At 39.4% G+C, this 21,602-nt stretch overlaps 1 protein-coding gene across 11 annotated transcripts in view; it reads left to right on the top strand.

The window, feature by feature from the left end:
- Positions 1–21,602, top strand: part of ATE1 (arginyltransferase 1) — a 157,046-nt gene that overhangs the window by 4,734 nt on the left and 130,710 nt on the right. For 4 of the 11 annotated variants that reach the window (XM_017508588.2, XM_017508587.2, XM_037731369.1 and 1 more), the window contains exons 3-8: positions 857–919; positions 5,216–5,319; positions 7,723–7,968; positions 15,498–15,727; positions 17,889–18,017; positions 18,923–19,051. In XM_017508588.2, the coding sequence (XP_017364077.1) occupies positions 857–919; positions 5,216–5,319; positions 7,723–7,968; positions 15,498–15,727; positions 17,889–18,017; positions 18,923–19,051 (901 nt within the window). The remainder of the gene's footprint in view (positions 1–856; positions 920–5,215; positions 5,320–7,722; positions 7,969–15,497; positions 15,728–17,888; positions 18,018–18,922; positions 19,052–21,602) is intronic. The other 7 variants (XM_017508594.2, XM_017508591.2, XM_037731371.1 and 4 more) reach the window with 3 other exon arrangements.

Below are 21,602 nucleotides of genomic sequence, written 5' to 3'. Positions count from 1 at the left end.
GCTGCGTTGTCCATGCTGGTCTTGGGCTCCTGATTGTAGGTGTTCCTCCAGCTTAGCTTCTCAAAGTGTTGGGATTATAGGTGTGAACCACCATGCCTGGCCAGAACTTTTAAAAGGTAGAAGGCAGTCATGGAAGGATTTTATGGTAAGAGAGAAATGTGACGGAATTTGGTTTAGAAAACATTGTTCAGTTGGCTGAGAGGTATTTGAGGGGATGGTCATAGAGGCAGGAAGATGAGTTCAGAGGTTATTTCATTATCAAGATGTGTGATGACGAGGACTGGCATATTAGTTGGAATGGCAATAGGAGGGGACAATTTAAGACAGGGTTTAAAATGGGAAAGCTTGCTAACAGGATATAGAGGTGAATTCCAGGGAAGAGTCTAAAATGACTCCCAGGTTTCTGACTTGAGAACAGAATGAGGGTTCAGTTACTACCATAGATCTGGAATGCGTGGAAAGAACCGGGTTAGTTTTGGGCTACTTTGTACTGGCGCATGTGGAATACCCAAATGTGGTTGTAACAGACAGCACATGCATGAGCCCCACAGGATCGTGGGCGTTTCTCTCATTGCCCTTGTGGTATTAAGGATGGGTGGCAGATGCTGGTGAGAGGTTAACTGCGGTGACTGGCCTTGGGGTACACAAGTAGAGCTTTAGGAAATAAAAGGCTGGGTTCTAAACTTTGGTACACCTACTTTGAAGATTATTTGGCTTATGAAGAGTAATTAAACCTACATGCATTTCTATAATATTGGTTAGATTTTTTACCCTTAATTTTATGCTTCTGTGCTAGTCTATTTTGGTATGTGTGAAAAATATATAAGACATTAACAAACTATTTTTATAATTTTAGAAGTGGAAAATATGTGTACAAACCTGTCATGAATCAAACATGTTGTCCTCAGTACACAATAAGGTAAGAATTTTAATTAGTAGAGGATCTACAATATGAAGATTGTGTATAATTTTTTAGTCATCTCTTGTGCTTTTTAAGTTTTTATTTCTACTCTAGGTAGATGTCCTTTAAAAGGAAAAGCAAATGAGTTATGTCTTTTCTACATACTGATGCTATATTTATGTGTTCATCAGTAGTTTTTAGTAATACTGTTTGATTGGCTCAGATATAAATATGTGAAAAAATACCCTCTTAATTTAGCAATCTTGTCAATGAATGCCATGAAATATTGGGAAAATGTTGGTAATACATTACTTTTGGATGCTAAATTTTATAGGACTTAGCTTAAGATTTTCTACATTCTGGTATATTGCTTGACACAGCGCTTGTAGTACAATACTGCAAGCTCCTATAAATTACTTAGTAGGGGCATGTTCTCCTAAGTGGGAGCTAAACCTTGGGTACTCAAGGACATAAAGATGGCAAAAGTAGAATCTGGGAACTATTAGAGGAGGAGGGAGGGCATGAACTAAAGGTTGAAAAACCAACTTGGTTATGATGATCAGTACCTGGGTGGAAGGCTCCTTCATATTGCAAACCTCAGCGTCAGGCGGTATATCCAGGTAACAGCCTGTACTGGTAACCCCTGAATCTAAAGTAAAAATTGAAAAAAAAATTAATTGGAAGGAAGAGGCCTTACATTTAATCTGCCACCTACATTCAGAGTCCAGTTCTCTTTTTTTGTTTTGAGATGGAGTCTTGCACTGTCATCTGAGCTGGAGTGCAACGTCTCAAATCTCGGCTCACTGCAACCTCTGCCTCCTGGGTTCAAGCAATTCTCCTGCCTTAGCCTCCCGACTAGCTGGGATTACAGGGGTGCACCACCACGCTCAGCTAATTTTTTTGTATTTTTAGTACAGACGGGGTTTTGCCATGTTGACCAAGCTGGTCTCGAACTCCTGGACCTCAGGTGATCTGCCCGCCTTGGCCTCCCAAAGTGCTGGGATTACAGGCGTGAGCCACCAGGCCTGGCTGGGAGCCTTCTCTTTTACCTGACTGGCCGTAGGATTGACAGAGGATGAGAAAAATGGGGTCTGGTGTGCTGACATTGTCTCATTACATAAAGGATAGAGTGACAGAGTATCTTGTGCTGTCCTCTTTCAGCTTTCGTGGTTATAAAGAGAAGATGTCTTTTAAGGCAGAAGTCATTTGTCTTCAATTAGCAATTTATGGATTATGGGCAGGATTCTATTCATAAATTTGAAGTTTATTGGCCTAATCTTTATGATAAAAAAGTGGGATTTCGGTTGGTTAAAGAAAAAGATTCAAGAATCTATTTGGTGCCTGTTACATGGAAAGCAGTATTCTAGGTATATTGCCTTTATAAAAGGGGATTCAGTGAACATTGCAAAACAAAGTAGTTACGTGATTTTTGCATTTTACATGGCATCAAATGTTTCCCGAATTGCTTCTCTTTGTAATTTCATTATACATCTTCTGATGGAGTCATTTTCCATGTTTACTCTTCTGGATATTTTTCACCTTGTATATAGCAGTAGTTACAGTGAGAACTTAAATAAAGGAAGCTTATAGCTACAGTTTAGCTTCTTGTTAGAACAAGAAGTCAGGACTCCCCAGTATGTATGTATAAACGAGAATGAACTTCTCTGGCTGTGGTTTTTGTTTTGCTTTGTTTTTATTTTTATCAGAATTACACATGCTCAAAATTTAAAGTATTAAGTTTCAGTAAAGCTTGTTTTGGAAAAAGCAGTCCTCCAACCCCCCTTTCCCATTTCCTGTTCCCCCATGGCAGTCATCTTAAAACATTTGAACTAATTTTTTAGGTTTTTCATCTTCCTGTCTTTAAGCAACATGCTTATATAATTGTAACCCTTGATTTTTCTTTCTTTTTCTTTAGTTTTCTCCATTATTTCCAGGCTTCTCTCTATGGAAGATAAGGATTTAGTTTTCTCTTACCCCTGTTTCCCTGCCACATTCAAGCTCTTTTTTGTCTCCATCCCAAGCTTTCCATTTAGAAGTCATAATTTTGGGCAGATGTATTCATTCACATCATTGTGACTGTGTAAATATGCTTCACAGCTGAGCCATGGTGGGTACTATGATTACTTTTCCTTTCCTGTACAAGTTTTTGCTCTCCTTAGAGTTATTATCTTTTTTGTTTGCATAGTCTGTATAGCTATGAACAGATTATTTTGAAAATAAATCCCAGTTATGTAAGTTTCTTCTTAGTATGTTTAAATGCATCAGCTTTTTTTTTTTTTTTTTTTTTGAGACGAGGTTTTGCTCTTGCTGCCCAGGCTGGAGTACAATGGTGCAATCTCAGCTCACTGCAACCTTTGCGTCACGGGTGCAAATGATTCTCCTGGCTCAGCCTCCTGAGTAGCTGGGATTACAGGCACCCGCCACCATGCCCGGCTAATTTTTATATTTTTAGTAGAGTTGGTTTCATCATGTTGGCCAAGCTGGTCTTGAACCCCTCACCTAAAGTGATTCATTTGCCTCGGGCTCCCAAAATTTAGGGATTACAGGCGTGAGCCACTGCGCCTGGCTTGGACTATTCTTTTTATTGTCATCTTGGGGATTCTTTTTAGTGCCTGAGTTGGAAACCCTTCCTTCTTGGACTGTTCCCTTGTTTTAGTGAAGCAAATCTTCTAATAGAAAAAGTGCGTAAGATACATTTTTGAGACCTTGTGTGTCTGCAAACATTGATTCACTGTTCAAACTTTAGTTTGGCAGGGTACAGGAATGTAGGATGAAAATAATTTTCCTAGAATTTTGAAAGCTTTGTTCCACTATTATTACTGTTGAGAAGTGCAGTGGTATTCTGAGTCTCGTACTTTTGTCTGAAACGTGTTCTTTCTCTTTGGAAGCTTTTCTATCCTCTGTTCTTACATTTCATAATCCGTTTGGTTCTGTATCTGTTTTGTCAATCACAGGGGAACTGGAGGGGCCCTTCTTTCCTGGGAACTTGTCCCATCTTATCCTTTAAGGATAAGGGAAAATTTAAAAAATTTTTTGTTTTATCTTCTCACCTCCATTTTCTTCTTTTTTTAATGCCTTTGTTTAGATTTTGGACCTTTTAAACTGGTCTCTGATTTTACCTTTTCTCTTCAGTTTTTCGTATCTTTTTTGCAGAATCTTCTGGGACATTTTTTCAACTTTAGTTTTCAGGTCTTCTACTTAATTTTTAAACTTCTCCTGTCATATTTTTACTTCTGAAGGTCTTTTTGTTCTCAGACTCTTGTTTGTTTGTTTGGTTGATAACAGCTTGTTACTTTATGGGTGTAGTGGCTTAAGCAATGAGATCTTTTTAAGGATTTTTTTTTAAAAGGTTCTTTTCTTTCTGCCATGGTCTGTGTCTGCCAAGTTACTTTCTCCAGTTTGTTTGGCACCTGTTTTTTCAGTAGAGACTCTCCTTGAGTGTCTGGTGATTATGACTTTTCAGTGTTCCATTGGAAATTCTGTGTACCTGATGAGTTTTGTTCATTGTGGGCCATGGATATTTCTTGCCTTGTTTACGGTGGGTGATCTGGCTGGCTGTTCTGTTGGGGAATCCCTGATGTTAGTATTTTAGGTCTGATCACATTCCGGAGAGAAAGTATTACATAACCTGCTGTTGTTCTGGGGCTGGGTTGGTGATCTCAACATGTACTATGTACACTTTCATTTAAGCTGCTTTCAGCTGTGGCTTGCATCCATCCTGTAAGTGGCTCTATTTTTTACTCTTTCCTGAAATATTGCAGTTTTCTGCTGGGTTGAGTAGTGGGGAGCCTGGGGTGGGAGAGGGGATCTGACATCTGTTCTAACTGCTTCAAAAACAAGACTTTAAAGGGATATTTCTATTTCTAGGCCTACTTTCACTCATATTTCCAGAGGCATCAGGTGTCAGCAATCCCTAAGACTTTTAAGGGTAATATAGAGAAAACTGGCTTTTTTTTTTTTTTTTTTCCTTTTTTTTTTTTTTTTTTTTTTTTTTTTTTTTTCACTGTTGGCCTAGGATTCAACTTTCTTTGGTCTGTTAAAGCAGAATTGCCACTTGTACATCTGTTTTCCAGCTTCTAACACTTCTCCCCTTCTCTTTTTTCTAGTGTTTTATGTCTTTCTCTTTTTTAAAAAAAAATCTCACAACTATAGTCTTAGTGTGATATGGGCTGGGATTAGAGGCTACATGAAGCCCCATCTTTAACCAGAAATCTCAGGCATGGGGTTATCTCATTGTACTAGATAATATCCAGAGTTGATCTTATTTCTTCGAGGTTTGAGTTCGCTTTTTAAATATTTATTTTGCTTTCCTAGGTGCCGACCTTTACAGTTTCAGCCTTCAAAATCTCACAAGAAGGTTTTGAAAAAAATGTTGAAATTTCTGGCTAAAGGGGAGATTCCCAAAGGAAGTTGTAAGGGTAAGATGGGCTGGGTCTAAAAACTATTTACTGTCCATGTTTGCAGGGGTCCCACTTTCAGTCATCTTAAGTTAGGTAGGGGAAGGGTAATTAATACGGTCATGTACTACAATGACAGTGGCTACTGTGAGCACCGCTATTACTGTTACCATGGGCCCCCAAATCAAGGTATAGGGAATATGTATCAGAAGAGTTTGGAAAGAATATAGAGGATCATGTGAAAGATGTGATTTCCTGGAGTTTATCAAATGTCAGTTTCTAGAATGCTTTGATAATTCACCTTTCTTGATCCTAATACTATCCTTATGAAGTAAATAGAAAGTGGCATTGTCTCTCAAAAAGCAAATGCTTACATGTAGCTTGTGCAAAATTGCACTGTTCTTTTAATGGTGAATAAAGATCAGATTTTCTTTGTTTGAATAAGGCTTTACTTCAGTAAATTATGCTGTCTTCAGTTCTCTTTTTTGATCAATTTTGAGTGGCTTTGCTAAAAGATAATTAATAGCATTCATTTAACTTTGGTTATGGATGATTTGCTTTTTTTCCGTTAGGTTTGTTCACTATTTTTGGTTTTATTTAAGTTTTCTTATTGGCAGTGGCTGACGTGTGAGCATAAAAATTGGGATTGCTGTTCTTAGAGCTCCTCTTCACTGTTGCCATAGGAAATGCCTCATCCTGGGTCCCTCTCATTTTAGCCTTAGCTTATTCATTCATTCCACAAATACGTTTTTCTTTTAATTATTTTTTATTTTTTTAAAAATAGAGACAAGGTCTCTTTATGTTGCCCAGGCTGGTTTCAAACTCCTGGGCTCAAGCAGTCCTCCTGCCTTAGCCTCCCTGACTGCTGGGATTTACAGGCATGAGCCACCACATCTGACCCTACAAATATGTTTTGAATGCCTACAATGCCTCAGTCACTGTTTAAATAAATACTGGCGGTACAGTGACCATCAAGGCAGGTAAGTTCTTTAGCCTCATGCACAGCTCTTAATGGACCAGGATTCAGGACCTTGGAGGAGCTTTGCAGAGCTGGGTCAACAAAGAGGCCAGACATCTTTTAGAGGTTCAAGGGCACTTAGAGCATCAGAAACCTCAGAATTTTGGTGTAGCTCTGATAAATATTGTAGTGCATAACCTTAAAGGTAAAATAGATTTTATTGACTAGTCAATTTACAAGTATTTTGGTGACCAGGAATCATGTTCTGGACTGGGCATGGTGGCTCACAGCTGTAATCCCAGCACTTTGAGAGGCCAAGTTGGGAGGATCCCTTGAGCCCAGGAGTTAGAGACCAGCCTGGGCAACGTGGCGAAACCCTGTCTCTGCTAAAAATACAAAAATTAGCCAGTCATGGTGGTACATGTAGTCCCAGCTACTTGGAAGGCTGAGGCATGAGAATCAGGGAGGTCAAGACTGCAGTGAGTCAATATCATGCCACCGCACTCCAGCCTAGGTGATAGAGCAAGACTCTGTCTGCACAAAAAAAAAAAAAAAAAAAAAAAAAAAAAAAAAAAAAAAAAAAAAAAAAAAAAAAAAAAAAAAAAAAAAAAAAAAAAAAAAAAAAAAAAAAAAATTTCACATGGAGCTAAGCGTTGAAGGTATTGTCTACTTGTAAATTGGTAGTTGGTGGTTGCTTGTCTTTCCTATGTAGTGTTTACATTTGGTTCTTTATTTGACTTGTTATAGGCTTCTGAATTATCTGTGCCTGGAACTTAATTCTTAGGAGTGATGTACTCATTAGGGTAAAGGAATAAACGGCTATGACAAAGAAACCAAAATGCAATAACTAAAAAAAAAGATAAAAGTCTGTTTCTTTCCTCACATAATAGTTCAGTGTGAGTGTTCTAGGTTGGCTACAGCTCTGCTGCCCACCAGTCATTCTGGGACTTTCTTAACATGATTTCCCAGGTTGCTGTGGTTTTTTACTGATCTAGCCATTGGGGGGAAAGGGTAGAAGTTCAGGGTCACAAGCTTCCTTTAAAACTAGTAAAGCACAGTTGGACATATCAGTTATGTTATGTGCCATTGGCAGGAGCTTGGTCACCTCTGGTAAAGGGTCTGGTAGTATATTCCCCTGCTAGGGTGCCACATTTTTTTTTTTTTTTAATTTTTTGTAGAGATAGTGTCTCACTATGTTGCCCAGGCAGGTCTTAAACTCTTGGCCTCAAGGCCTCAAGCAGTCCTCCTGTGTTGGCCTCCCAAAGAACTGGGATTCCTGGCATGAACCACCACGCCCAGCTGTGCCACAATGTTAAGTGCAGCTCTCTTATTTTGGAGGATGAGTGGATTTGGTGGCCAGATAGTAATTCTGCCACAATGGGTAATAGGGACATTCTATTTCTGTATTTATCTTAACCGTGTCAAATGACCCAGCTGATGGATTTTTAATTTCTTCTGATTTGTAGATGAGCCCATGGATTCCACAGTGGATGATGCTGTTGTGGGTGACTTTGCATTGATAAATAAATTGGATATACAGTGTGATCTTAAAACGCTCAGTGATGACCTCAAAGAGAGTTTAGAGAGTGAAGGAAAAAACTCCAAGAAAGAAGAACCTCATGAATTACTTCAGTCACAAGATTTCGTAGGAGAGAAGTTGGCCTCTGGTGAACCATCACATTCAGTTAAAGTTCACACAGTTCCTAAGCCAGGTAATAAAGATTTTTCATATCAAGGCCTATTCACTGCTTTTCTTTTTGCTGAGTCATTTTAAACCCTAGGTCTTTCCATCAGGCAAAAGGGTGACTTATTCAAGCAATCTGTAAAACAGAACCCTGCTTTATTTATTACTGGCTAGAATTAGACAAATCATGCGTTTTATAAACTACTGTGCTTGAAAAGCCTGAAATAATAGCCGTATCCCTAAATACAGACATTTTAAAATGTGGAGCCTTACAGGGTTGAGAATCAAATTTTTGTCGGGGAAAAGTTGTGATAAACATTCTTATTTTAGCATTAAATGAGACAACATGAATTATAGGTATTATGTCCAAAATACATTATAAAATTCTTCAGTTTATCATTAAATTTTTAAAGGCAATTGTAGTATATTTTAGTTTTAAAATGTCCAGATTTTGATGTTTAACTTTGCCTTTTGTCAGGAAAGATTTTTTTTTTTCTATGTCAGTACTTATACAAGAATAAGACTTATAAAGTTTATCCAGTATTAAATGGGTTTAATATGTGTATGTATGACTCTCAAAATTATTTCATAAAATGTGAAGTTGGATGGTTATTAGTTTGTTAGATGGCATCAGTTTTTGAATTAGTTCTTATGTTTATGGAAAACGATCCAAGGGAAAGACTTTTAGTACTGTTTTAGTTTTTCTTGTCTAAACTATGTTACACATGTTAAAGTAGAGAAAATTCTCCATTTGCAATTTTATTGAATAGTTTTTTACATGAACTTTTCATGGTATTTAAATTGATTTTGGTCTGAGATTTCATCCTAATTAAGGGTAATAGTTCAATAAAATATTTATTTTTAAATTTGAGGCAGGGTCTTGCTCTGTTGCCCAGGCTGAGGTGAAGTGGTGTGATCATAGCTCACTACAGCCTTGAGCTTCTGGGGCCAGTTTTCTTCTTGCCTTAGGTTCCTGAGTGGGTGGAACTACAGGAACTTGTCACCACACCTAGCTATTCTAAAATTTTTTGTAGAGATGGGGTCTCACTATATTACCCAGGCTGGTCTCCAACTCCTCACCTCAAGTTATCCTCCCACCTTGGCCTCTCAAAGTGTTGAGATTATAGGTGTGAGCCGCTGTGCCCAGCCCCTAGTAAAATATTTTGAATGATTTAGACAGTTTCTTTCAATTATTTCTCTCTTGGAGGTAGGGTCAATTCTTTTATTTATTCTTTTTTAAATAAAGTTACTTATGGTTTGTCAATTTTTAAAATCTTTGTTATTCAAACATAGGTGAACGTAGATTGAATAGTATAATGGACTTCCATGTACTCTACCTGCGTTTGGAAAGATTACTGACTCACAATAGCCACTCTTGTGTCATCCAGTTCCCCCTTCCAAAATTATATTGAAGCAAACCCCAGACATTGTGCTATCCTATATTTCAGAATACATTTCTAAAAGATAAGAACTTAAAAAAAAACATATTCACAATACCATTATTATATTTGAATAAAATTTCTTAATGCCATTGAATCTTCAGGGTTCAGATTCCATTTTTAAGCATTTGTTTGTGTCAGGATCCAGACAGTGTCCACATATAGTGATTGTTGATACATTTAAAAAAATCTCTTTTGGCCAGGCGTGGTGGCTTACACCTGTAATCTCAGCACTTTGGGAGACCAAGGCAGGTGGATTGCTTGAGCCCAGGAGTTTGAGACCAGCCTGAACAATATGGTGAAATCCGTCTCTACTAGAAATACAAAATATTAGCCAGGCATTGTGGCGCACAGCTGTAGTCCTGGCTACTTGGGAGGCTGAGGTGGGAGGATCGCCTTGGCTTGGGAAGTCGAGGCTGCAGTGAGTTGAGATCGAGCCAGTGCACTCCAGCCTGGGTGATGAGAATGAGACCCTGTCTCAAAAACAAACAAACAAACAAACAAACAAACAGAAAAACCTTTTTTGTTCTGGAGGTTCCCCTTCCATTATTCCTCTATTGGGTTGTTTGTCTCGGTTATTTGTTCCACTTTCTGTGTCGACTGGTTACATTTGCAGTTTAACATGTTCCTCTGCCTGCTTGTAATTTGATTGTTGGATATAGAGCCTTGATCAGATTCTAGGCTAAATTTTCTTTTTTTTTTTTTTTCGTGGTGGGGCAGGGTGGCAAGTCTTAATCAGATTTGAGTTTCAATTATTTGAGGATGGGCAAGATTACTTCATGGGTTTAGAGTGGTCTTTCAGGGGACGTGTAATGTCTGGGTGCCTCTCTTTTTAATACTAATAGTCATGAATATTCCATGCTTAAACTCATTCATTAGAATGAGGCACCATCTTGGCTCACTGCAGCCTCTGCCTTCCTGGTTTAAGTGATTGTCCCACCTCTGCCTCCTGAGTAGCTGGGACTACAGGTGTACACCACCACACCTGGCTAATTTTTGTATTTTTAGTAGAGATAGGGGTTTTGCCATGTTGGTCAGGCTGGTCTTGAATTCCTGGCCTCAAGGGATCCACCTGCCTCGGCCTCCCAAAGTGCTGGGATTGCAGGGATGAGCCACTGTGCCCGGCCATACGTTTTATCTTTATTTTTTTTATTTTTATTTTTTTTGACCTTTGTAGTTTCTTTCTTCTACCCTGAGAGAAACGTAGTCCTCAGGAACACTGGGGATGGTAGAATTAGATTAGAATATCACACATTAACCTTTTGCTTTTTCCCATATTACACAGCAGTTTTAGAATGACAACCGTATACTTCCAGCATTATGGTTACTGAAACATTAAAAACTATTTTTGCAGGTTTTTTTTTTCCCTTAAGATATCTTTTGGCTGGACATGGTGGCTCATGTCTGTAATCCCAGCACTTTGGGAGACTGAGGCGGATGGATCACCAGGTCAGGAGTTCGAGACCAGCCTGGGCAACACAGTGAAACCCTGTCTCTACTAAAATACAAAAAATTAGCTGGGCGTGATGGCAGATGCCTATAATCCCAGCTACTTGGGAGGCTGAGGTGGGAGAATCGCTTGAACCCAGGAGGCAGAGGTTGCAGTGAACTGAGATCGTGCCACCATACTCCAGCCTGGGCGACAGAGTGAGACTCTGCCTCCAAAAATAAGCAACATATCTTTCAGTAAAAATCTGAGACTGTCTTAAAATCCTTGGATTTTGGCCGGGTGCAGTGACTCACACCTGTAATCCTAGCACTTTGGGAGGCTGAGACGGGCGGATCATAAGGTCAGGAGTTGGAGACCAGCCTGGCCAGTGTGGTGAAACCTCATCTCTACTAAAAATACAAAAATTAGCCAGGCGTGGGTGTGCGTGCCTGTAATCTCTGCTCCTCAGGAGGCTGAGGTGGGAGAATCATTTGAACCCCGTGGGGGAGGTTTCAGTGAGCAGAGATTTCACCACTACACTTGGAGGCTGACTCTGAGGCTGGAGTACAGTGGTGACATCTTGGTTCCCTGCAACCTCTGCCACCTGGATTCAAGCAATTCTCCTGCCTCTGTTTGCTTTTGCAGGTTTTTAGGAACCTGCAAAAGCAAAACTGCATTTCCTTTTTAATTTTTTTTTTTGAGACAAGGTCTTACTCTGTCTCCCAGGCTGGAGTGTAGTGACACAATCAGGACTCACTGTAGCCTTGACCTCCTGGGCTCAAGCAATCCTCCTGCCTCAGCTTCCGGAGTAGTTGGGACTATCAGTGCATGTCACTACAGCTAGCTAATTTTTTGTATTTTTAGTAGAGACGGGGTTTCAACATGTTGCTCAGGCTGGTCTTGAACTCCTGGATTCAAGTGATCGGCCTGCCTCAGCCTCCCATAGTGTTGGGATTATGGGTGTGAGCTACCATACCTGGCCTAAAAAAGTCATTTGTGGAGATGAGGTCTTGCTCTGTTTCCCAGGCTGGTTGGGCACTCCTGGGCTTAAGGAGTCCTCTCATCTTGGCCTCCCAAAGTGCTAGGATTATAGACCTGAGCCACCATGGCTAGCCTGCATTTTCATCTTAATCTAAAAAATGTTACAAGTCTATTCCTTTGGACTTAATTAGAAATTATGCAGGGCTAAACTCTATTCAAATCATTTGGGACTAATCTGGAATTCTTGAATGGCTTTGAACCTCTGTGAGTGCAGGGTTGGTATAGTATGCTGATTTTACACTGATGATCTATTTCCATGCTGTCAAAGGAATTTATTGACCTGGGAGGTTCATAAAATATGATATCCCCTAATATGGCGAAATCCTCCTTTTTTTTTTTTTTTTTTTTTTTTTTTTTTTTGTTTGAGTTTTTTTCTGTCACCAGGCTGGAATGCAGTGGCATGATCTCAGCTCACTGCAGCCTCTGCCTCCCAGGCTCAAGCAATTCCCCTGCCTCAGCCACCAGAATAGCTAGGACTACAGGTGTGCGCCTCCACGCCCAGCTAATTTTTGTATTTTTAATAGAGATGGGGTTTCACCATGTCGGCCAGAATGTTCTTGATCTCTTGATCTCGTGATCCACCTGCCTCAGCCACCCAAAGTGCTGGGATTACAGGCATGAACCACTGTGCCCAGCCAAAAGCTTTTAATTTTGATGAAGTCTAACTTACCTATTTTTTCTTTGGTTGTTTGTGCTTTTGGTGTCATCGCTAAGAAACCATTGCTTAGTCCAAGATTAATATTTCTGTGTTTCTTTTTAGTGTTGCAGTTTTGACTCAAATTATTTTAGAGGATGTGCTTTCATTTCTAGATGACTTGCTTTTATTTTGTTTATGTTGCTGATTGTAGTGCTTCATGGAGGTTTGTGCATGTAAAAATTTTTCAACTATTTCATGCTACTTTAAAACAATATGCACTATTTCGTAGTGTAGTTCTTTTTCTCTCGCTCTCTTTATGTCTATCTATCTATCTATCTATCTATCTATCTATCTATTTATCTACCTACCTATCTATATGTAGATGCTCCTCAACTTAAAGACAGGCTTATGTCCCATTAAGCTTTAGAGCTTGGTTCACTCAGCAGCTCAAAAGTGTCCTCGAGGACTCAGGTTTTTTCTCTGTCCTCTCTGCCATTCTTATCATATAGGCTGGTTCCCTCATGGTAGCAAGTTGGCTGCAGCAGCTCCAGACATCACATCCTTACCATTCAGAGGCAGAAAAAGAACTGTTTCTTCCTCGCAGGTATCTTTTTAAAAGCAAGAAACTTTGTCTGAATCCCCATCCCCAGCTAACTTCTGTTGGCCTGAAATGGATTATAGGTCCAACCCTAAACTATTCATTGGCAAAGAGAATGAGTGTACACGAATGTCTTAGAACAACCAGAATTTACCCAAGTTACCTATGGGGAGACGGTAGACTCTGAACCAAAAATTCAGCTCAGCTAGCAGGAAAGGGGGACAAGGCTGTTGACTGGGTTTCCAGTACTATCTGCTGCAACTTTGGCCCCACCAGGGTGCTGGCTGATTCCCGTCCCAAATCTACAGCTGGAGAGTTTTAGATCCATTAGCAGGATTTATCAGGCTTTCATCTACTTATCTCTTTGGAACTGAAATGGAACCATCTTCTACCTCTCTATCCTGGCTGTGTAATGCTCTCCACAAATGTAGCTTTAAAAAAATGATATTCTAGCCTCCCCTTCCCATCTCTGCCCCTATCTGTATTTGCAAGGAACATTGCCACCTCCTACAATGCTTCACCACTCCTCTCACTTTGCGCTTAGGTCTTTTCTGGGAGCTGCCATCTCAAAGTGAATTTCCGCCGAGAAGCGCCCCTGGGGGACAGGGAAGAGCACTTTTCCTCGAAAGCAGCTCTGCACTAGAGTGCTGGCTGTGCATTGTCCACTTGACAAAGACCTGGCTTTTTTTTTTAGAGGGTCAGACACTGAGGGGAGGAATAAAGGATTTTTCGAGTTATTTTTAGAATGGGAGGCAATGCCACTCTGTGGGCAGTATAGCCTGGGGGTTTATTACAGTCGCACTTTTTGATCTAGTCCCACTGGCTTGATTGTAAGTAGAAATGTGCCACTCTACTCTCCAGCCCCCATTCTGGCGATCAGCTGTCAAGACTAGTTTATGGTGATGGTGTGGGTTTTCAACTCTTACTGTGTCTCTATGTTTTAATTGGAATTTGGGAAAAATATGCAGTGGAGGCTGATAGATGTATATACCGTCTAAGACTAGAAGCCACATCCACTCCCTTGTCAAAGCCTGAGCCACATACTTCCCGTCTCCAATTCCTTGCCTTATTGCTCTCTGATCTCTGCTTTCCTCAATCCCCCAAAGGCAGCAGGAACGTTCACTTTATGAAAGCCAGAGGGAAATTTGAATCATCATCTTACTCTGTCTCTTCTCGACATAAGACACTGCCCAGCGCCAGCTCCTCTTGCTGGAATGCTGGTGCCAAGTGCTAGCTCAGTCTCTCATACACATTACTTCATAAAATTCCCACAACACGCCTAGGAGGTGTCATCATTGTTCCCATTTTACACACGGGGAAACTGAGGCTCAGGGAGTAAGATCACTTGNTTTTTGAGACAGAGTCTCCCTCTGTTGCCCAGGCTGGAGTGCAGTGGTGCCATCTGAACTCACCACAACCTCTGCCTCCCGAGTTCAAGTGATTCTCATGCTTAGCCTCCTGCGTAGCTGGGATTACAGGTGTGTACTATCACACCTGGTTAATTTTTGTATTTTTAGTAGAAACAGGGTTTCATGGGCGGGCACGGTGGCTCACGCCTGTAATCCCAGCACTTTGGGAGGCTGGGGTACATGGATCATGAGGTTAGGAATTTGAGACCAGCCTGGCCAACATGGTGAAACCCCATCTCTACTAAAAATACAAAAAATTAGCTGGGTATGGTGGTGTGTGCCTATAATCCCAGCTACTCGGGAGGCTGAGGCAGCGGAATTGCTTGAACCCAGCAGATGGAGGTTGCAGTGAGCTGAGATCGTGCCACTGCACTCCAGCCTGTGTGACAGAGCGAGACTCCGTCTCACAAAAAAAAAAAAAAGGAAAAAAGAAACAGGATTTCCCCATGTTGGCCAGGCTGGTCTCAAACTCCCAACCTCAGGTGATCTGACTGCTTAGCTTCCCAAATGCTAGAATTACAGGTGTGCAAGGATTCTTTCATTTAAAAAATCCTGCCAGAGTTTGTGCTGGGATCAGTATTCCTTTACACTTGGTTCCTAAGTATTTATCTATGTTAGCAGTGCTTTCAGAGAAATGGCCCTCAGAAAGGTTGGGCAGAGATAGCAGTGTCCTTTTAAAGCTGGAGATACTTTGATTTGATTATGTTCTTCCTCACAGAGGCAGAGAAGTAGATGGAAGTGTTTTTTAAAGAAAATATTTTCAGCAGTAAGAGCCTCCTTGGAAAGTTTCTGTGCTATATTTACTTTTCCTTGGCAACTCCCGCTTCTAAGGTAGAATTTTAGATCAACTTACAGCTCTGTGTCCGGATCCTCAGAAACATCTACCCCAAAGCTAGCCTAACCATTGGAATGCTTTGGACTTACTCTGTAGAATCTTTGAGACATGTGAAAAAACTTTTCCGGAGCCAAGTGTGATTGGTCTAACATTTTAAAATTCTTTTTAGGCAAAGGGGCTGATTTGAGTAAGCCTCCCTGTCGAAAAGCAAAGGAAATCCGGAAAGAAAGGAAAAGGTTAAAACTCATGCAGCAGAACCCAGCTGGAGAACATGAGGGTTTCCAGGCTCAAGGTCAGCCACCATCTTTGTTTCCAGCAAAGGCTAAATCCAACCAGCCCAAAGCACTTGAAGATTTAATTTTTGAATCTTTACCAGAGAATGCATCACACAAGTTAGAGGTACTTTGGAGGACTTTTGTTATTTGTTTTATTATTTTTTGTTTGGGCATCTCATTTATTTTTATTTGAAGTTCTAACCAGTTGATGTTTTTCTAGTTAAATAATGAGAAATTAAAGAGAATTGGGAATAAGTAATATTTGTGTATACTAAGTTAACTAAGTTAACTGCTATTTGAGAGAAACTCTCTTATTTTAAAAAGACTTTGAGAATACTTTAAATAGTGAAACTTTAAAAAAAAAACTTTTTAAAAAAAAAGACTTTGAGAATACTTTAAATAGTAAACTTGTGAAAACCCAATTTTAGCACGTTACTTTGATTGAGATTTAGTAAAGTGAAAGAAATACTCCTTAAAATTGTATTTTTAGCAGTTTTGGTTTAGTGAAAGAGAGTAGATTACACAAGGCAAACACTATTTTATCCATTACAATATTCTGAGCTTGATAAAGATAGCAAGTATTGTCACATACATAAGCCAGCAGTTAGGAATTCTCTAAATAGGGCTAAATTGTACTGCTGAAATCTCTCATTAATGCCCAAACCAATTTGGGCATAATATGAATACTTTCAGAATCAAATTCCTCCTTTTTTCCAAATTTATTTACATTTCTAGATCAGATCAAGATTTCTCAATATTAGTTTCTCATATATAAAATTCAAAAACAAGGCCTGGGCGTGGTGGCTCACACCTGTAATCCTAACACTTTGGGAGGCTGAGGTGGGTGGATCTCTTGAGGTCCAGAGTTTGAGATCAGCCTGGCCACCACAGTGAAACCCCATCTCTACTAAAAATACCAAAATTAGCCAGGCGTGGTGGCATACACCTGTAATCCCAACTGTTAGGGAGGCTGAGACATGAGAATCACTTGAACCCAGGAGATGGAGGTTTCAGTGAGCCGAGATCATGCCACTGCACTCCAGCCTGGTGACAGAGCAAAACTCTGTCTCAAAAAAATAAAATAAATAAAAATATTAGCCATAATGATTTTTATCTTATTCTCATACATGATTAGTAGCTGGTCAGCCTTTGAATTTTATAGATTAGTATCATCTAAGAATATCACTTATCACTAAAGTCCTGATAATAAAAATTAACTTTTATGCATTCTAAGCCCAAATTCAATCTATGTATTATTACACATAGATTTTAGCTTTTGTAACTGCTTGGCTACTTTGATTTGGATACTGAGTTTTTGTCCTTCCAAAATTCTAAAGAGAGTTGAATACGCTGCTTAAAATATTTTACATGCAAATCAACAGGAAGAAGGAAAAGAAAAAAAAATTTTATGAGGTGTCTTTTATCTTTTGATCATAAATAGTAATGCATTCTGGGGGCCAAGCACACCTAACAGTTCTCCAGTGGTTACTTTTACTTTTTGAATGTAATGATACTCAGGATGTATGGAAATCTTTCACCACTAGGTGTCACTGTTTCTTCACAGAATTACTTCCCACGCACAGGTCAAGTTTCCAGTTGTTTTCATTGCATTGCATTTGACTGTTCTGTTTTGTTAATACACTTTAAGTGGTTAGTAAATAATGTTAAAATAAATGTTAGCCATTACTGCATGCAATTACTATTTTAAACTTGTCTTTATTTTACATTTGATGAAACTAAGGCACAGAGGCTATTAGACTATAAGATTTGAACAAAGGAAATGTGATTTCACAGTCATACTTGTTAACTATACTATGAAGTAGGAATACTTTATGAGGTCTTTTATACTTAAACAGTAGAGTTTAAGTTTAGAGTTAGCAATGATGAATGAGTGTCTAAAAACTGTATTCATATTTTTAGTCTTTCTGAGAGTTACTGATGGTGAGCTGTGTATAACTAGAGAGTATTTGTGTGTGTCATATGTGTGTATGAGTGCTAGAAATACTCTGACTGTTTACAGTAGAGGCAGGCTTACATAATCCAGTCATGAAAGCTGAGGCTGAAAATTTCGAGGGGATCCTCCTCTGTCTTAATGAGTCTGTATGCTACAAAAATAACTTTTTGCTTTATTTACTAACTGGTTTTTAATATTAAAATATTATATTTCGGTGCCTTAATAATTGTTGAAACTTGGTTTCTTGGATGGGAGTTACTGTTAATGCATATTCCACAAAATGAGTAAACGAATGAATTAGTGAACATTGTTTTTTTAACTGCTTCTGAAGGTGAGGGTGGTGAGATCATCTCCACCAAGTTCGCAGTTCAAAGCCACACTTCTGGAGTCTTACCAGGTCTATAAACGTTACCAGATGGTTATTCACAAGAACTCACCTGATACGCCAACTGAGAGCCAGGTCAGCAGACCAAGTGTAATTTTCCTATGCAAACAAAGCTTTCCCTTTCACTTAATATCATTTAATGAAATCTTCGTTTATTTGTGCTACATTTTATTTGTGTTCAATTTGCAGCATATCTGCAAAGACGTAAGACTGAATTAATGGACATTCTGAAAGTGCAAATTTGACCGAGTGCCATGTGAAGTGCCAGTCATGTATAATTTCAGAGTGGAAAGTAATATGTAAAGTTATTTAAAGTCACTATTTTGGAGGCATTTATCTAAAAGATAGTAGTAGAGCTCTAAATTAAAATATCTGTGCGGAAAAGGCAGGAAACTTGATATTTTTATGGTAGATATATACTTTGCCTAACAAGATTATAATGCTTTATTTGTATTTGAAAGACTAATGTAGAAAGAATTCATCACAATTAAATTATTCTTTGTTAATCTGTTACCCTTGCATAATTGAGTGGGACTAGAAAAGGAAGTTAGAATGTTTTAATAGAAGAACTCGTATGCTAATAATTTTATAATTTAAATGACCCAAGAAAAATCTGGAAGGGAAAAAAAAGCTTAAAACAGTATAAATAGAGGTGACAAAAGTAGTGATCATGACCACTGTTAGCAACAATATTGACTCTAGTTTATGCAGAAAACTACAATAGGTGGATAGAGGAACAAACAACAACAAATTGTTGGCTCTTGGCTCTTACGAGTTTGACATTTTCCTAAGTTTTAGTACAGTGGTAGCACTTCAGTCTCTGCACCTGTCCACCCAGTCTGAGGTTTCTTTTCATGACAAATTCCAGTTTGAGCTTTGGTGTGGATTTGCGGAGATCTTACTCTAGCCTCACCTTCAGAAGCATATCATCAGTTAGAGATGTTTCAATAGCATTTGCTTGTATTTTCCTTGCTCTGAAGGTGAGGTTAGTACCTGTCTCCTTTGAGGACCCAGAGTTCAAGTCGTCCTTCAGCCAGTCCTTTTCTTTGTATGTCAAGTATCAAGTGGCCATACACCAGGATCCGCCTGATGAATGTGGGAAGACTGAGGTATTGTTTGTTAACTGTTGTTTTCTGTGTTGATAAGGTTGTCTGGGAAGAAATATAATATATGCCATTTTCTTGTCAGGGGGAGCTGATGACCCTTTCAGTATGTATTACTGAACTTTTGTGAACACTCACATGAGTCATACATGTGAGCATTTTAAATCCTTAGAAAAAAGGATTGCAAATTCAGAATGTATTCTTAGTGTTTTCTTTAGGAACCTGAATGTAGTGGTTTATATGGTCAGTCATCAACCCTAGGTTAACAGTCATTTACTGAGTACCCATCATGTGCCAGAGTGTGTGCCACAGAACAAAAGGAAAAATCTCTCTCTTCAAGAAACCGATAATCAGTGGGAAAGACAGACAAATAAGCAAAAATATCTTAACAAGCAATGAATCAGAAATACCTACACCTAACCTACCGAACGTCACAGCTTAGCCTCACCTGCTGTAAACGTGCTCAGACTCTTATATCAGCCTACAGTTAAGCAGAATTCTCTAACACAAAGCCTATTTTATAACAGAATGTTGAGTATCTCATGTAGTTTATTGAATACTGTACTGAAAGTGAAAAACAGAATGGTTTTGTACCATTGTAAAGTTGAAAAAGCATAAGTCCAACCATTATAGATTGGGAACCTTCTGTTAGATATAGTATGATTTCATGGGCGTTTATTGAGGGCCTGTCTTTCCCAGGCTGAGAAAATTGAATTGAATGACATGGCATCATTGTCACCGTAGAGCCATTATAAATGTTGGAAGAAAGAGGCCAGCAGATGCAGAAGAATTAGAGTTTTGATTTTTTGACTGCTTTTGTTTTTTTAAGGACATGATGTATAAGCTAAAAAGAGAGAAGTAATACAGAGGACAGAAGTGAATGCTGCCTGTTCCCTGAGAAAGGGCGCACTCCCCAGATCCCCCAAGCCTTCAAGTTAAAGCGTGATCTGCAGACCTGCAGCATCAGCAGTTCCTGGAACACAGAATCTCAGTCCTACTGATTCAGAATCTGCATCTTAAACTAGGTTTCCAAAGGATACATATGCATTTCAGTTTTGAGAAGCTGTGTCCTAGGTTCCCAATCGATCCATGCCACTGTGGGTGGTAGCATTTGTGGATAGTGAGGATTCTGCTAGGCCTAAGACGCTTCCTTGGATATTCTCAGGGGTCTTATTCCTTTCTGAGCTTTCGTCCTTCCTACTGCTCTGGAGATGATGCCTTTGTACCTCTCTGCTTAGCAGGTATGAATAGTTGGGACCAAATGTTCCTGTGGCCCAGTGTGTTTATTCAAGACTTCTCCAGGAGCTTCTCCTGGTAGACTTCAGGCCTCTGGGAAGTCCTTTTATGCAGACTTTGAGCAACACTAAAGGCGTTCATGATCTGAATTGGGGTGGTAGACAGGTATGTAATTGCAGTGCCTTTGGAATTAGCCATTGGATTAGTAGGGAAAGCCAGCTTAGTATGAGACTGGCGGGTAGAGAGGTTTTTCTCAGGGAAGTGACATCTGAGCCAAGTCTGGAAAGATGAGTGGGCGTTTGCCAGGACAAAAAAGGAGAAGGGTGTTCTGGGTAGCCTGACTAGAGTATGCAGAGGTGGAGGGTGAAATTGTATGCCTTTCTGAGGAACTACTATTAATACTTAGTTTAGTATGGCCAGAACATAGGGTACATCTTAGGAGGTAATAGGGGATGAGACTTTTTTTTCTTTTTTCTTTTTCCTTTGAGACAAAGGCTTGCTCTGTTGCCCAGGCTGGAGTGCAGTGGCATGATCTTGGCTCACTGAAACCTCTGCCTCCTGTGTTTAAGCGATTCTCCTGCCTCATCCCTCTGAGTCTCTGGGATTACAGTTGTGTGCCACCATACCCAGCTAATTTTAGTGTTTCTGATAGAGATGGTTTCACCATGTTGGCCAGGTTGGTCTTGAACTCCTGACCTTAGGTGATCCACGCGCCTCAGCCTCCCAAAGTGCTGGGATTACAGGTGTGAGCCACTGCATCTGGCCAAGGGATGAGGCTTTGGAGGTTTAGGTAGGAGCCAGATTTTTAAAAAATAATATTTTAGAAATATTTAAACTACCACATACCTATCACCAATCTTCAACTAGCCTCAGCATGCTGCCATTCTTGTTTATCTTTCCATACTTTTTTGTTATTTTGCTGTACTATTTTATACCAAATCTCAGCTATCATATCATTTTTATATGTAAATCCTTCCATATGTATCTTAACTGACTAAGAATGTGGGATGATCAGATAGGTGCCTTCTAATGTAATCTAGTAAGAAGTATAAAGCACCACCTATGGAATGTTTTTGCTGGAGAAATTGAATCCGGATCTATACAAGCTTCTAGATCTACTGACCAGTTCACAGGAAATATGAGGAGTAAAGGAATATGTTAAAATGACACTTGGGCACTTCTATAAGATAAATTACCTAGTTTCTTTAAATAAACTAATAAACATTTAAAAAGGAAACTCTATTCTTAGATTAAAAGTTATTAATGTAGACATTTAAAAATGTATAACTATAGTACCATTATTATACCCAGTAAAATGTCT

The sequence above is a fragment of the Cebus imitator genome, unplaced genomic scaffold (genome assembly GCF_001604975.1).
Source record: "Cebus imitator isolate Cc_AM_T3 unplaced genomic scaffold, Cebus_imitator-1.0 Scaffold396, whole genome shotgun sequence".
NCBI lineage: Eukaryota > Metazoa > Chordata > Mammalia > Primates > Cebidae > Cebus > Cebus imitator.
Note: the sequence above shows the minus strand (reverse complement) of the source record. Positions and strands in the feature narration are given on the sequence as shown.